The sequence below is a fragment of the Pelodiscus sinensis genome, chromosome 12, assembly GCF_049634645.1.
Source record: "Pelodiscus sinensis isolate JC-2024 chromosome 12, ASM4963464v1, whole genome shotgun sequence".
NCBI classification, from domain to species: Eukaryota; Metazoa; Chordata; order Testudines; family Trionychidae; genus Pelodiscus; species Pelodiscus sinensis.
Window position 1 is genome coordinate 16,271,362 of NC_134722.1, and position 16,645 is coordinate 16,288,006.

At 38.4% G+C, this 16,645-nt stretch overlaps 1 protein-coding gene across 2 annotated transcripts in view; it reads right to left on the reverse strand.

Annotated features, from left to right (window-relative positions):
• LOC102453014 (cadherin-8) overlaps positions 1-16,645 on the reverse strand; it is a 211,050-nt gene that overhangs the window by 80,245 nt on the left and 114,160 nt on the right. For both annotated transcript variants that reach the window (XR_012906673.1, XM_006129384.4), the window contains exons 5-7: positions 10,688-10,855; positions 3,466-3,653; positions 654-907 (exon numbers count right to left, since the gene is read on the reverse strand). Coding sequence is in view for 1 of the 2 variants with exons in the window: in XM_006129384.4 (XP_006129446.1) it covers positions 654-907; positions 3,466-3,653; positions 10,688-10,855 (610 nt within the window). In the remaining variant the exon portion in view is untranslated. The remainder of the gene's footprint in view (positions 1-653; positions 908-3,465; positions 3,654-10,687; positions 10,856-16,645) is intronic.

The following is a 16,645-nucleotide window of genomic DNA, read 5'->3' on the forward strand; positions in this document are numbered from 1 at the left end:
GTGTTCTTTTGGAACTGTCAGATTTTTGGAACTGTCTGATGCTATCCCATAAGAGTTAGAAAAGGGAGAAAGATATGTTTGAATAAAAATCAGACAGAAATTAATCCTAATTTGCATAAAACCTTAAATAGTGGATTTTATCTAATTTGGGTCAGATCAAATGGGGACAAAATAAAAATGAAAGAAAAGAAGCAAAATTCTTCCATGGTGCAAACAGTGTTCTTTTCATTCGTATTAAATCTGGGATGAATGTGGCTTAAAAATTCAGTACAGACTGTAAAAGAAATTTCCAACATTACAGCCAATTATGTGGAATTCTCTTGTATGCAGAATTGCTAAGAAAGAAACAGGAGGATTAATACAAACTAAGCACAGTAAGTGAAATAAACATTCATGTGTCAAATGATGTCCTCAGATTGCTTACATTCCTTATATGTCTTATATCCATTTCATGCCCATTAGTGTAGACAAAAGGACTGTGTGACATCTAACACAGCAAAGATGTTTTTCAAGTGGAGCACAGATAGACAATGCTTTTTTCTAAACAGAAACATGGAGAGTAAAAGCAAACTGCTCTGAACTCTAGCATACATTTCACTAATACACTTAGAATTCTGACAGCAGCTTCTTTAATAACTATAAAACAGCACTACCTTATAGGACTAGATGACACATCAGGGTCATGAGCAGTCACTTGACCAATGACAGAGTTAATAGCAGCATTTTCATGCACTTCCAATAGGTAAGTAGGTGATGAAAAGACCGGTGGCTCGTCAGCATCCTCCACAACAATTTTTACTGTTGCTGTATCCTTGAATGGTCCTCCACTTATGAAGCGAGGATCAATATGAATGTTGGCTGCTTCTACCTTCAGAGTATAGGATTTTTTGGTCTCAAAGTCCAGGGGCTGTTATGAATGACAAAGATAAATTACTTGCACTAATGACCAAAGAAGCTAGAACAAATAAATATGGATGAAAGTTACATGCATTTAAGTACATTCACTGAGTTTTCATGCAATCGGTTCCTCTCCCCTGAGATCCAACCTGTAAATTATCTGGGCATTTATCAATATATTTAGTATTTACCCTCAGTGAAACAGTTCCTTGTTCTTTTTTCCCTTCTGCATTAGTTCACTAGAAATTCATAGTAATATAATTTCTCTCATGAACTGTATGATCACAACTTTGTGTCAGATAGATACACGAGAAAATGTTACTGGTGATTACCTGATCTTCATGATAATCATACACTTAATCAGTGTTTTCCTCACTGGAAATAAGGGGAAAGCTTATGCATCCTCCATAAGGAATAAATATTTTATTGTTTCTAGAACACTGTGAGAAATGTAAAGAACTAGCAATTACTGTTCTTTAGGCAGAAGAGGCATGAGACAAAGAAATTTACAGCTAATCATATGAAAATTGATTATATTATTACTACACCTCAAATAACTCTGTGCATCAGTATTTATGATAGGGTAAATGATATCAGGGATAAATGAGGCAGATCTCTCTTGGGAAATTCTTATAACTACTGCAGTTTATATTACTGTAGCATTCTTTAATTTCAAAGAAATAAACATGGAGACAGTTACTGTAATCCACCAATGTACCTGCACCATCACCACCACTGTTTATGATACTTTATTGCTGTACATCAAAATGTAAAATATGGAAAAATGTCAATGATATAAAGGCACAAACCATATGGCAAAAATCAAGTCTATGATATCTTCAAATGTGAGAATTTATGACTATATAAGATTCAACTCTGTCGCTTCATGCACATCTGCATCAGTATATTCACAATATAATTCTCATGTCTCAGAATGATTCAAATTTCAAAAATGCAAATTTGTTAAGCTTGGGAGAAATTTGCATTACAATGCTCAATGGAAAAAAGAAAAGGACACAGAAGCCTCAAATCTGCAATGCAAATACAAATAAGAACACAAGTAGGCATTACAAAATTCTTTCAGGAACTCTCTGAAAGCTTTAAATATATATTCTTACTTTGAAAATTTGTGTTGATTTTTAGATATGAATTCAGCTCTAATTGGACTTTGCTCTTTCTCAACAATTTCTCGTAAACATGACAAGCACTTGCTTTTTTGTCTACTCAGAAATTACTAAGCTTTTGTACTTATGAATAGGTGATTGTAGATCAGCATATTCACAATTTGTCAATCATACCGTCTGTATCATTTTCAGCAATTTCAAATTCTTCATGATAATGACAGCATCCTATAGATTTAGTCACGCCTATTCCCTAGAATTCCATATTCAAAACTTACTTTAGAGTGTCAAAAATATTATGGATTTAAAACTGGGGGGGAGGGAAGAAAGGGAGAGGAAGAAGAAAAGAAAGAATCCTCCACACCTTTGGGGAATATACGTTTTCCGTTACAGAGAACAAAAGTGGTTATTGCTTTCAGGGTGACTATGCAAACTAACAGTATGTTAGATGCTCAGTTATGAAATAATTGGTGAAGGAAACAGGGCAAAGGCTAATTGCTTTAGTTTAAAAAGCAGGTCCACAGCATACAATAATTAACAAAGCATAGAAGATCAGGAGCATGTATCATATTTTTAACCCATGGAAAAGAGAATTTAAAGCACAGATGCATACATAGTTTTTAGTTTCTTTATATATTTCTTACGAATAGTTCACTACTGTAAAATATAATAATCCATTTTCACTGGTAGAGGTCTAAATTCTGACCTCTCTATTCTAATATCAGCCACAAAGTTGAATATTAACTAACTGTACATACTGGATTCTTATTTTCCAAATCATGTGGAAATGTATTATATTTGTTTAATTAGAAAATACTATTCGAATGCTGAGTGAAATTTTAAAATATGATCATTTTATAATGTTATAAATTATAAACATTATGTTTATAATTATGTTAACATTAACATAATGTTAATGATATAAATTATAGTCATATTTAGGGTCAGGGTTTCTAAAAGACATGAATTTTGCCATTGACTTCAGTGTGGCCAGGATTTCACCTCAGATACAGAGTTGTATGTCCACTTTCCTGTATGCACATGGCTAGATGAGTGCCTCTTCAGCTGTGCAAGCCCACAACCCTCTATGTTGCATACACTTGTGCAGTAAGTACACACACACAAAAGGAGCAGTAGACCTGCAGCTTTACTTTGAACCTCTATTTGCCACCTTTATTCATGTTGATTATTTCCTTATGCCATGAGTAGATGCATTTACATTGCTACTCATGGAGTAAAGCAGTGTTTTGTATGAGTAGGGGTGGCAGAATTGGTGTCTCTGGTTTCCACATGCTTTATTATTCAATAAATACTCATGCCATTTATATTCACTGAACAGGATTCAGCAGCCATACAACTGGCCAAATACCATAAACAGTACTTGGCAAATGGTCAAACTGAATAATTGTACCCAGATGAAAGTTAGTTTTGCATAGTTTTCGGTTACCTTTCTCAGTCTAATAATACCTTCCTGAGTCTGAGCATCTGTCGTGATTTCAAAGATATCCATTCCATCTCCTTCAATTATGTCATAGGATGACTTAGCATTTTCTCCAATATCCAGGTCATTTGCTTTTACCCTTCCTATTGGCTCCCCAAGAGCAATGTCTTCCATTACTGAAAAGTGATACAGACCTTACAAACAAGAGGAAAGGACAAAACATTAAGCCTGATTCTAGTTTTCGTTTCATGCTCTTTATTCATCTCTGTTTCCCCAAAGTAAATGTTGAGATGTGCATCTGATACAACCACATTTAAACAAATTGTTTACTTAAAGCTGCATAATGTGCTCCATACAGGGGAATGCTCTGTTGACTCGTTGCGAATGTTCTTCTTTTCACTTACTATATTATCCAGTCTCCTGCCTGCGGGGATGTTCAGTGTTGCCAAACATAAAATATTAAGCTATTTTCAGCACAGAAAGATGCAATGTGTAATCTACTGCAAGGCACTTTTGAACTTACCTTTGTATTTACAGTCTTGTAGACCATTTTTGATAAAATCCAATTACTATACTTCAGCTTGTGGCCGGAAGCAAACTGATCAAATACATTAAAGACGTCTCTTGTGACTTAAAATCCTCACCGCTCTGTTGACCATAAACTTTACCTTCTCCTACTTTCTGGTCATAATCTAATTGGTCTGTATATTTTCTACTGGGAGGTAAAAAACTCACTAATTAGGAGAGATGCAGGAAATGTTCCCCAAATCATGTTTAAAAAGAAATCAGACCTATTTCATAATGAAGGATTACCATCCTTACAAATTTGCAAAGGGATGACTTAATCCCAATGGATAGCCCTATATGTGCCCTGAATTATCTTTAAAAAATTGCAATAGTATTTTATTACTTATATTCAAATGGGATTTATTTAAAAAGAAATGCAAGGTCTATTTTTATAGAAATACCATGTTTTATCTCTTAAATTTGTAATTTGTTAAGAAGAAAATCAAAACACCCATGTTGATGAAATCTCTTGCTGGCTTTAGCAAAGATGTGGAGGGCAGCAGATACTTACAAAGCATGAATGGCTTCCACTTGTTGAAGTTCTCTACAGATGGTTTAATTATTGCAACATCATAATAATTTCCACCCCTTGCAGCTACAGGTATGGGCTGAGCATGTCAGCTTCAGGACTGTTTTTAAGTTGAAAAATTCATGCTGAGCAGACAAGTCTGTTATAAACATCCTGTTGTAGAGGGAACTGGACATGTGCTTTTCATTTTCTCTCAGACCATTTGCTGTATAACATTGTGTGATTTTTAGTCTAATATTCTGCTTTTCACTTTATGAAACCATGATCTGCTAATGAAAAGCTGGCTAGTGTAACTAATTAGCATATTAATGACAATGACAACATTAAAAAATGAGCAAGAAAACGGGCAAATCTACAAAAGACATAAATGTACATACTGAATATTTAAAAGCACATAATTTGCCCCTAAAATTAACTGGATTCTTTCCCATATTTTTCATCTTCACTTTACATCAAAACTCTATACGAATTCTTCTCTTTTGATGTCATTAACATTTGTGTCACTGTATTTACTGTATAAATCTGACAATATGGGGCAGGAGAAGTAACAGAAGTTTAATCTATAATTTATTTTTTTCTTTAATGTTTCCCAGGCTGAAGATATAATTTGGAGATCATTGAGAATCCTCAAACACATAAAAGCTCAGAATCAATGAGCAGCCATAACAATCAGTTTTCTCCAGAGACTAAATTATGTATTCATGATTTATATTGTTGTCCACACACTCATCATGGTTTTTCTCTCTACACACTTGATTGAAATTCCTTGGGGGGGTATTTTTTCTCTGATTTACAAAGAAAATATACAGAATTAACATTTAATTTTCCATGCCGTTGACTAATGCATAAAAATAGTCCCTAACACTTACAAAGAGGTGTGCCATGACATCATAGTTCAGGCTGTGACCAGCAGGTCATTCTAAGCTTATTTTAAAGCATTCTAAGTTTTCACAGCAGTGAGCTGTACTGTACTTCTGAATATAATCTTATGGTAAACTGTTGGGTTAAAAAACTTCAATATTTTACAAAATGCCTCCAAAATGATTTCAAAGGGAGTACTGAAGTAGTGAAAGTTCATCTTTTTCATTTCTAAAACCCAGTAAGCTATTTCAAATCTAACCATAAATATACATTTCTGTCCTGCCTGGAAACAATAAACTGATAAAACATACTGAGTTCATTACAAATTATTGTGAAATCAGCATGTATTACATCTTATGAATTTCTATTTCTTTCTAATAAGGCTTTATTGTAAGCATGATCCATTCTTATTTTGTCTTGCCAGGCAAATGCAAACTGTGCTATAACAAAGGTGTCCTAAAAAGTGTCAAAGAAATGAACAACAAGTGTATAAGATGAAAGCCATGATTAATCTGCGATTTTAGCCAGCAAGGCTATGAATACTTCATTCTAAAAGGCCATATTGACAATCGCGTCCATATATAATATTTAACAGCACGCATACTCTTTATGAGGGGATTCTTCTTATTCTTTTATATGTAAGCAGGGGCTGAACTGCTTCTTGCTATCAGCCAGCTAAAAGGAGGGGTGGGCGTGCCTGCTATAATTGTTTAGCTCTGCAAGGTAATTAACTGTTAACTGTTGATATTGTAAATACAGCTCAGGAGAGAATATGAGGTGTGGCTATGTAAATCCCATTCAGTCAGGAGGGTCAGCATTGGAATGGAATGTGGAGAATTGTAAATAATTTGAGACTGTTGTGAGGGTCACTAATCATGCTACCTCTAAATGTGGGAACTGCAAAACATGCCACCAGTGCTTTCAGGAAAGACACCACCATCATGGTAAGAGGTCTCGGAGGAACAAGCCTCCCCCCTTCCAAAGCTGAGTGAACTGAGCTGGGGGGAAGGGTTAAAGGGCTTGAGTCAGCCTGCTTCACACCTAACAGGTATGAGCTGTAAGACTGGTCTAAACTGCCCCTTTTCCCCTTTGTTTTAAGGACAGACCTAAAGAAGACTCCCTGAGGAGTCTTTTCTTTTGCTAGTCCAGTGGAACCTGGATTCCTTTGCCCATCCAGGTAGTGGCTAAAGAGTTGAAATCATTGAGAGCTGAAATCACTGGTTTGGCTGAGAGCCAGACCCATTGCAGCCAGTGAAGTGGCGGCGACCAGCAGAGTGGCTGGTGGGAATCACTGGCTGGTGGTGTAATGTGGCCGGTAGGAGCGGCAGCAGGTGAGGAGCGGTGAGGAGCAGCAACTAGCAGCATGGCGCAGCGCTGAGTGGTGATCAGCGGCGGCAGCAGGCAAGCAGCAGTCGACCAGTGGAGTGTCCGGTGGCATGGGACAAGACAGCTGGTGGAGCATGGTGGAATGTTGTAAGGTGCCCCCTATCTATCCCTCCACCCCCATTTCTACCCAGTTTGGGAGGTGAAACCCTGAGGGTGAACTTTGGGACTCTGGGTGGCACGGACCAGGGACAGAGACTTTTGGGGTATCGGACTCTTTGGACTTCAGGTGATTCTTGGCTGGGGGGGAGGGCTTAGCTCATGTTTGGGTTATGAACTCTGTTTGTGGTGTTTTCCCCAAGTTAATGCCGTATGACTTCTCTCTCCGTTTCATTAAATGTTTCTTTCCTACACTCAGACTCAGTGCTTGCGAGTGGGGAAGAATTGCCTCTCAGAGGCACCCAAGGGTGTGTGAATTTCCCAGATTATTAGGTGGAGGCTCGAGCCGGACCCCTAGATATTGAACCCAGCCCTGGTTACTACCAGGCCTACCCAGCAGAAGGGTTACATATATAAACAAAAAGAAAGATCCATATGCAAATATGAATTTTTTTCATTAATAAAAAGTGTTGGACATTGCAACCCTATTTATATTAACGTTTAGATCTGAAAGAGTGCCAGTTCAAGTTAATTGTCCACTAAGGAGGTACCTCACAGGGATTGGTGGTGCAGACTGCCTCATGGTGTGTTTCAAAATCCAAAGACGGAGAGACCCCATGTAAGCAGTTTATAGGGTAAAAGTTATGACTTAGGGTATGTCTACACTACAAAGTTAATTCGAACTAACAGACGTTAATTCGAATTAACTTTGATAGGCGCTACACATGCAAACCGCTAGTTCGAACTTAATTCGAACTAGCGGAGCGCTTAATTCGAACTAGGTAAACCTCATTCTACGAGGACTAACGCCTAGTTCGAATTAACAAGTTCGAATTAAGGGCTGTGTAACCACTTAATTCGAACTAGTGGGAGGCTAGCCCTCCCCAGCTTTCTCTGGTGGCCACTCTGGGCACCACCAGGGAAACTCTTCTGTCCCCCTCCCGGCCCCGGAGCCCTTAAAGGGGCACGGGCTGGCTACGGTGCCCGTGCCAGGTGCAAGCCTGCCAGCACCCAGCCAGCAGACCCTGCACCTGGCACGGCTCGAGACAGCCACCCGCTGCCACCCAGCCCCTCCGCCTCTTCCTGGGACCAGGCTGGCAGCTCCCAGGAGCCTGCCCAGGTCTACAAGAGGCGGGTGCCCGCCTGGTCTAGAGCAGACATCGTGGACCTCATCCATGACCTCCGCACTAGGCACAGGAAACTGGCCGTCTAGGGCAGGATAGCTGCCAGCCTGGCCACCCAGAAGCAGGTTGGCATGAAAATCAAGGTGGTCCCCCCGACCCTGAGCCCTGAGCTTACAATGGCCGTACTGGGTCAGACCAAAGGTCCATCTAGCCCAGCAGCCTGTCTGCCGACAGCGGCCAACCCTAGGGACCCTGGAGGGGATGGACCGAAGACAATGACCAAGCCATTTGTCTCGTGCCATCCATCTCCAGCCTTCCACAAACAGAGGCCAGGGACACCATTCCTACCCCCTGGCTAATACCACTCCATGGACCCAACCTCCATGACTTGATCTCACTTCTCTTTAAACTCTGTTCTAGTTCTAGCCTTCACAGCCTCCTGCAGCAAGGAGTTCCACAGGTTGACTATTTGCTTTGTGAAGAAGAACTTTCTGTTGTTAGTTTGAAGCCTGCTACCCATTCATTTTATTTGGTGTCCTCTAGTCCTTCTATTATGGGAACTAATGAAGAACTTTTCTTTATGCACGCTCTCCACAGCACTCATGCTTTTATAGACCTCTATCATATCCCCCCTCAGTCTCCTCTTTTCTAAGCTAAGAAATCCCAGTCTCTTTAGCCTCTCTTCATATGGGACCTGTTCCAAACCCCCTGATCATTTTATTTGCCCTCCCCTCTCCCACCCTCTCTCTTCCCCCTCCCACCTTCTTTTCCCAGTCTCCCCGAGTTTTGTTCAATAAAGAGAGTTTCTATTTTTGAACACGTGTCCTTCATTTTGTACATCAGGAAGGGGGGCTAGGGAAGGGTAAGTGGAAGGAGGTGAGGGAGGAATGGGGTACGAGCCCCCGATGGGGAAGACTGGGCTGGCTCTGCGGGCTCCTCGGGGTGGAAACTCTCCTGAAGCCCCTTGATTGACCCCCCCCTCCGGATGGCAGCCTACGGCAAGTGCAGCCGGGCTGATGGCCGAGTGCTGTGATATGCCAAGTGTGGGCACTCATGGCACTCCAAGACAGGACTGCTTTGCAAGCGGGGAACCCCTGAGAACTGTCTGTCCGGAGTAGGGGTCGGGTCCCTTTAAGCACAGCCCTCGGCTAGCCTGAGGCAGCAGCTCCACACTCTAAGTCCTAATCTGATGCCCTGCCGGCACTGCTTCCGGCCATCCTTAACCTCAGTTTAAGGTCCACTCAGTGTGCACATGCTAGTTCGAATTAGCAAAACGCTAATTCGAACTAGTTTTTAAGTCTAGATGCGCTAATTCGAATTAGCTTTGTTCAAATTAGTGCTGTAGTGTAGACATACCCTTAGTCTCCATACCCATTCAGTTCTTGGTCTCCAGGCTGAGACTCCAAACTGGAAGAGAATTACTACCAGCTCTGTGAATTTTTTTTAAATCTGTTTTAGCTGTTTGTTTCCTTGGTCCTGGTGAGAATCTTTCAGCCCATGTTATACTGGCATTAAAATCCTTTAACAAATTTATGACTAATTTTGATTTAAGTAGAAAAGACAGGTATTGGACAAAAGTAATTACATTATACACTGATGCACAAGGCCATGTGACACAATGTGATACGAAGACTTAAAGCCAGGCATTTTGTCATGTAACATAATAAAAGAAAAAAATGAAAAAAAAATTGATAAACCTCACTGAAATTAGATATTAAAATAATTTCATTTTCAAGTAATCCCTTATCTCTGCTTATTTATTTTATTATATTTTCTTTCTCTCCCTCTACTTATATGTACCTTTCCTAAAACCTAGAGTTGAAATTTACTCTCTGGGGTTTAGCAAAAAACTTAAGCACTATTTAAATCCTCAAAAGAGGAGCTTAAAATGTATAGGCATCTCCACCTTCATGGGATGAATTTCATCTTGGATACATAAACAATTTGATTTAAAATCACATATGTTAGAGATGATCCAATATCAACATTAAAATATCCCAGACCTCACTAAGATCCTCCCTGCCCATCCACTTAACACCCCAGAAAAAGCCTGGATAATTAGAGACTATTACACATTAGAGCAGTATATTCTAACTTGGCATTAAACTGAACCATTCCAAATAAAGTCACACCAACTATGTTCCTTCTTTAAAATTTGAAACAGATTATAAAGCATTGCAGAGAAGCTCAGCAGGGTGCCAAATCATTTTAACCTAACCCAGCAAGACATGCACTGGAACCATAGCAGTAAATATCGATTTTGAATTAAAGGCCAATGATTAACTAGACTCAGAATTTTTTTTAAGTATTTTTTCTCTCATACTCAGTAAACCTTTATTTCTTTTATCAATTATGTATATTTTTTAAAACTAGCATTATCTATCTTCATGGAAGGCAAGCACATATTTAAAATTAACTAGAACTTAGAACCAACAACACTATAAATAATTTTTTCCCTACTCCTTCTGCCTCTGCATGTGTTTGCTCATCTGTGTATATAGGCACAACTCCCTTTCCAAAATCTCTTACTCCATCAGTGGCCTAGGATACTTTATATAGCCCTTGCTATATTTTGCAAAAACTCTCTGCAGTAAACAGACACAATAAAATGTTAAAAGCCAAAGAAAGAGGTGCACTACATAATTAGTAGAACATGCAAACTTACTCTGTGCAAATTTGGGAGGGTTGTCATTAACATCAGTGAGTGTAATTGTCACTGTTGTGGTTCCAGACAGTCCTCCCATATGTCCACCCATGTCCTTTGCCTGGATGACAACAAAGTATTCTTCTTTGGCTTCTCTGTCCATGTTAGGGAGTGCAGTTTTAATTATAGCTAAAATAAAAGGAGGGTGAAATCATGAGGATCATTAGATTTATACCTAATACAAACAAACAAACAAACTTTTTTGCATAATTTCAAACTTTCAAATGTGATTGAGAACAGACTTTTTCACATTATTTCTGTTTAGGCAAATATCAATATAAAAAGTGAACACTTATCTGCCCAGTAGAAGTTGGCTCTTATTGATACTAGGGCAGAAAGAACTTGCAGGTTGAAGAAAAGTGCATTAGAGGTTCCCTGCCTTTTATCTCATTAAAGATGCAATGGAATTACAAACCAGCATAGCAAAATCAATCAAACTTCTGATATATTTTCATTTCTGCCCATTTCCTGATATAAACGTAGGCCCTTTCCCCATTGAGGTCAATTGGAGGTCTGCCATTAACTCTGCAAACAGGTGCAGGTAACATAGGGTTCACAGCAGGGCTAAGTTAAATTCAGCTATGCAACTTGAGCTATGTCAACTGGGGTACACAGCAGGGCTAAAGTCAAATTAATCTACGCAACTTGAGCTATGTCGATTGCGTAGCTTAAGTTGAAATAGCTTAATTCAGCTTTTGGTACTTCTCACAAAGCAGGAAGTAGGAAGAACATTATTCCTTTGACATTCCTTACTTCTCATAAAATGAGGGTTACAGGAGTTAGAGTAAGAACTCGTCCAGCTCGCCATTATTTTGAAATAATGCAGTGTAAATGCACTCTTTGTTATTTCGGAATAATGGCAGTTATTCTGTAATAACATTACTGTGTAGGAATAGCTATAGTGCAAACAGAGCTTTCTGAAGTCCATAGTCCAATAATTTCATAGATTTCAAGGCCAGAATGAACATTAATCTAACTAAATACATAGCATAGGCCATGTTGTAATTCCTGATCCAAACCCATAACCTGTGTTTGAGCTTCAGACTCTCTTTGAAAAAAATCTCAAATATAGAGCTCCAACCAGCAGTCATTCCTGTAGTCTTTGCTCAGATAGAGCTCCCGCTGAAAGTGCAGGGCAAGACTGAATTCATATCTAGAAGAATTTTGATGAATGGAAACAGCTCTGTGATTCTCAAAGGTGTGTGATTTGGAGTATTTGGTTTAATGGCCAAACTAGAAGTCCTATCTTACAGGGAGATCAATGCAGGTAGACTCCTGCCCCCAATAAAGCCCCATTAGAGTCACATTGGGGACTGTAATGAAAAAATATGTTCCTACACAAACTTAAAGACCAAGATCATGCTTGCAATAGCTGCAATATTGTGCTATGCCTTGAAATTCACAATTTACAATCATGTAGAGCAGGCATCATTTCAAAAGAATAATTAACCACATGACCACCCTTAACCCACTGCCATATTCTCAGCATTCACTATAGTTAGAATGGGAAATGCAACACCAAATACACAGGGGCAAATTCAGCCATGTTTACCACCACTCCTTTAACTGGGAATCCTCTATAATTGCTAAATCAAAATACAGTATCAAGTAGTTTCTCTGTGAAGGTTCCTCCCTGTCCCCTCCACCCCATTAATCCAGGTTTTGAATCATACTGTTTAATGAAATCATCTGTCTGTGAAAAGAGAGCAAGGAGTTCAAGTTACTGAATCATCTTAGTAGTAAGTGAAGCGTAAGAGTGCCAAGGGAAATCTAATCCACCAGTGCAGTGGTCTTTTTAAACCATGATGCTCTAGGGCTCTTATCAGGCATAGGAAAGAATGCTTTTTTCTAATGGCCCAAATTTCCAGAGCTCTCAGCTGGAGGGACCCAGCTTATATGGAAATACTTATGCTCACCTCAGGATTAATTTTTTTTAATAAGATAGCAACTACAACATACAGTGTAAACTTAGAGCCACAGGACACATCCTATATCTGATTTAATGATCTTTTAAAAAATACTTATTTTTGTCATGTACAAATCTAAGAATTGCTTGGGTAATGTTACATTATAATCAAGATTTATTGAAAACAAAATCACTGGACGATTTACTTATTGGGAACAGTACAATTCTAGAGTCTCCAAATGCCTCCTCTTCTGACATGAAGGCTGATTTCCATTAATAAGAATGAGCTCTGGGTAAAAAAGATCCTCTGTTCTTGTAGGGCAGCAGAAAGGTGGAGACTCTGGGATTATATGTGTTGAAACATTTTCAGTAAATATTATGAACCAAGTTTGAAATGTGAGTATGTAGCTCATTGAGACTGGGTATTTTACTAAAAAATCTGCTCTAGAAGATTTTTCAAGGAGGAAGTTCTATAGCATGTGTTATCTAGAAGGTTAGACTGGATGATCACAGTGATCCCTTCTGGTCTTGGAATCTATGAACCCTATCAACATGAATGGACTGCATCTGTTTATATTAGGTCTGAACTTTTGCCCCATATTTATCCCAATTAGAGAGGGGACTAATTAGAACTATGAATTCAGTTATCCTTGAACTTTAGCAGTGGTTGGAATTCAAACCCAGAGCTAAATGTTATGTCTGAACACACAGCTAAACCAAAAGAGTAATGTTTATTTTAAACTTGAAATGAGTTGTGTTTCAGATTTGAGATAATTTATACTAAAAATGAAATATGAAAAATGAAATATTCCAACATTATTAAAACAAAACATTTCCATTGACTCAACCCAGTTTTTTATCCCAGTTCCTAGTTGATGAAAATTTGAGATTTAGACTTTGTGACAATTTGGGAAAACATCTCAAAATCTCTGAAAAGATGGTAAAACTGTTTCCACCCAATGTGCTGTGGAACATTATCATAAAATACTGTTGGTTTTCTTAATATAATATAGTCAGAATTTTGTTCTATGTTGATATGGGACCATCCTAAATTATGCAACACCTTAGGGATTAAGTGGGTTCTTAATTCTGCATGCTCATTGCACTGTTATAATGGGTGTGTAGGTCTTGAAAATCACCAAAAACTGTATTATGTAATTTATGGATAGCCCCTAGTTCCTAAGCTTTCCTAACCAAATAGGCAGGATCTGAATCCTTATCTTTGTTTCTCAACTCAGGTCCATCTCATATTGGCAATTCAAACCACCTGCCATAAGTGGGATGAGCAAATGGTTAATAAAATCTAATCTTTCCTCATAAGTGTTAGGAAAACAGTTCTGTAGCAGTAGGTATACATATAGGAACTGCTATTTTTACTGCTAGAACCAGCAGCAACCTATCAAAGGGAAACATAAATTGCCCTTCTTACTTTGGAAGAAAGTCCTATTGACAGCTATTGGAATTCTATGTGCTGTACAAGGGTCAATTGTGGTCCACTGCTTGAAAGCAAAGCAGGTGCAGAATTTCTCAGACACACAGAATATACTAAATATGTCACAGATGACAAAAGCAATGCCTCCTACTACATCTGAAATTCACATGTCAATGGCAGCTCTCTCAAAAACAACCAATAAACTACAACAGAACTGACACACATTTCATTAAGAGGACCAGATTCTGTTCCCTTATTCATCCATTCTAAATAAAACTATATTCCATAAACAGCCTTCTTTAAATCACTGGGACCAGTCATGAAGTAAGTTTCTGCTAATCTTTGAGTAAAAATATCAGAACAGAGCCCATTATGAGTTTTCCTCATATTAGGACTAATATAAAAATCAGAAAAATCAACCCTCTTTGCTGACTTCAATCAGTTTTGGATCAGACCCACTATAAAAAGGACATGGATTATTGAATTTTCTTCAGATAATTCTGTTTTCTCTCTCACTCACAGAGTTAAGCCAGATTTGCAAATGAATTGGAAAGGAAGAAAATTATTTTATTGATATTCTGTTTGCAATGAGCTATTCCAGTTCAATGAATTCCAGACTCTCAATATTTTTTCTTATGATGTTCTGGCACCTGTTTCCATGTGTCTCTACAGGCAACACTGTATTTATGGAGCTGACAAAAAGGGGTGTTGTGGGGTGGAGATTTAAATACTCCAAATTTTTTCTGTACAAGTATAAAGTTTAAAGGTTTCCGATTTTAAAAGCAGATGATTTCATTTTGCTGTGATACCAACATAACTATATCATTTCAATGTTTTTGGACATCTCCCCAACATGAAGTCTCAGTTCATAAACCCTTCGCTGTAGGCTACAAGTCACAGATAAAGCTCAGCATCAATATCAAACAAAATAAAAAGGCACACAGAAAAAGTTAATTGCTTCTGTTACTATCACCAGGTCTGAGGGTTCTGTAACATCAAACAAACCTGAATTACAAGAGTTTACTGTCACCAGCACTACTGCTATGTTTAGTATCAATGGTATGCTGTCCAGCAAAAGAACAGAAGTGTCAGTATCTCCTAACAACCAGATTAATGAACACAAAAGTCTCTCCCTCCCCCTTTCTCTGCATCTTCAGCTAAATAAGTAATGTGATTAAGGCAGGAGAAGTTAAGAAGTGTTGAACACGAGGATTTCAGCACTGAGTCACTGAAACTTATTTAATCTGTCACCTTAGACACTACATCGATCTTCAAGCTGTAGTCACAGAAATTACTGAAACTTTAAAACTTCTCATAAAAAAAAATTCAAACTCACCTAACATGAGTGCTAATGCATTCCTTAGCACACACAAAAATTAAGAACCTGTTCATTCAACCTATTCGATCTCAGCTCAGCTCAGGAAAAAGCTTTGAAGAAATAATTGTTGACCTGAAATGTGGGTTCTGATGCCCCCAAATGGGTAAGGAGTAAGTCCCAGAGTAAAGAACTTATACGAGATAGAGATATAAACCACAAGAGTGAAAAAAATTATGAGATGGCTTTAAGCTTGGAGGAGGAGAATAGTAAAGACTTTGTCAATGATCCTGTAGAGAGTATTTCAGAGAGTCTAGTTACTATTGGGAGAGCTTTCTTAGGTTGAAGTCAATAAATAGCTATCTAGAAGACACCTTACTTATGGAATCTATTTTCAAAGACTGATACAAGAAAGGAGATGTGCTGACAGGCAAAGATCTCAAGACGCAAGACATACTTTAAAAGTCTCCCCAAAATGTACCCAATATAGGATTTTTACTTTGTTTAAACAGCTATTGATGTCACGCTGCTCAATAGCAAATAAAACAGCTGCAGGAAGGGATTTTCTTTTACAGTGGCCCTAAATGCATTCACTGAGCAATTTGCACAATCTGCCTTACGACTTGAATCCGTTAATATACACCTCTGAGGACTATTTTCAGGAAGCTATTTGGAAGAACATAAGCACTGGAAAAGATCAGTGAATAAGAACTGAGGCATCAGAGGCTACAGATATTGAAGAAAAAGAAGAGGATCAAACAGCACAAAACTACTTGAACATGTTTTCGTTTTGCTATCCCCCACTCTCTCTCTCTCTCTCTAGTCTCTTTTTTAATGTCTACTAAAATGAGCCCATAAAACAGCACATATCAGTGTATAGGTGGGAAAGAAGCAAAACAGAAACAAATACTTTACAAACCAACTTGGAATGGTTCATCATCTCACCTCTATTTCACCTCCTCAGTGATCTCTGTCTTCCAATGGAAAATATTTCTGCCTATCTATTGAAAGCAGGGTTTCAGAAGATTTTGGTTTTCTAAAAATCATTCTAGGAGGGATGATTATGTCTGTTTTCTCTCCATCCTAATGCTAAGAGTTTGGTACAGATTTTTATTTCTACTTGTAGAAGTGATTTCAGGCCTGATCCAACTCAGTAAGAATCTTTCAATAGTTTCAATAAAGGAGGCTTGCTTGAGCCCTGAAGCCTGATCCTGCAGGATTCTGAGCCCAGTACCTACACAAAGTGTCACAGACTTATGCAGAGCT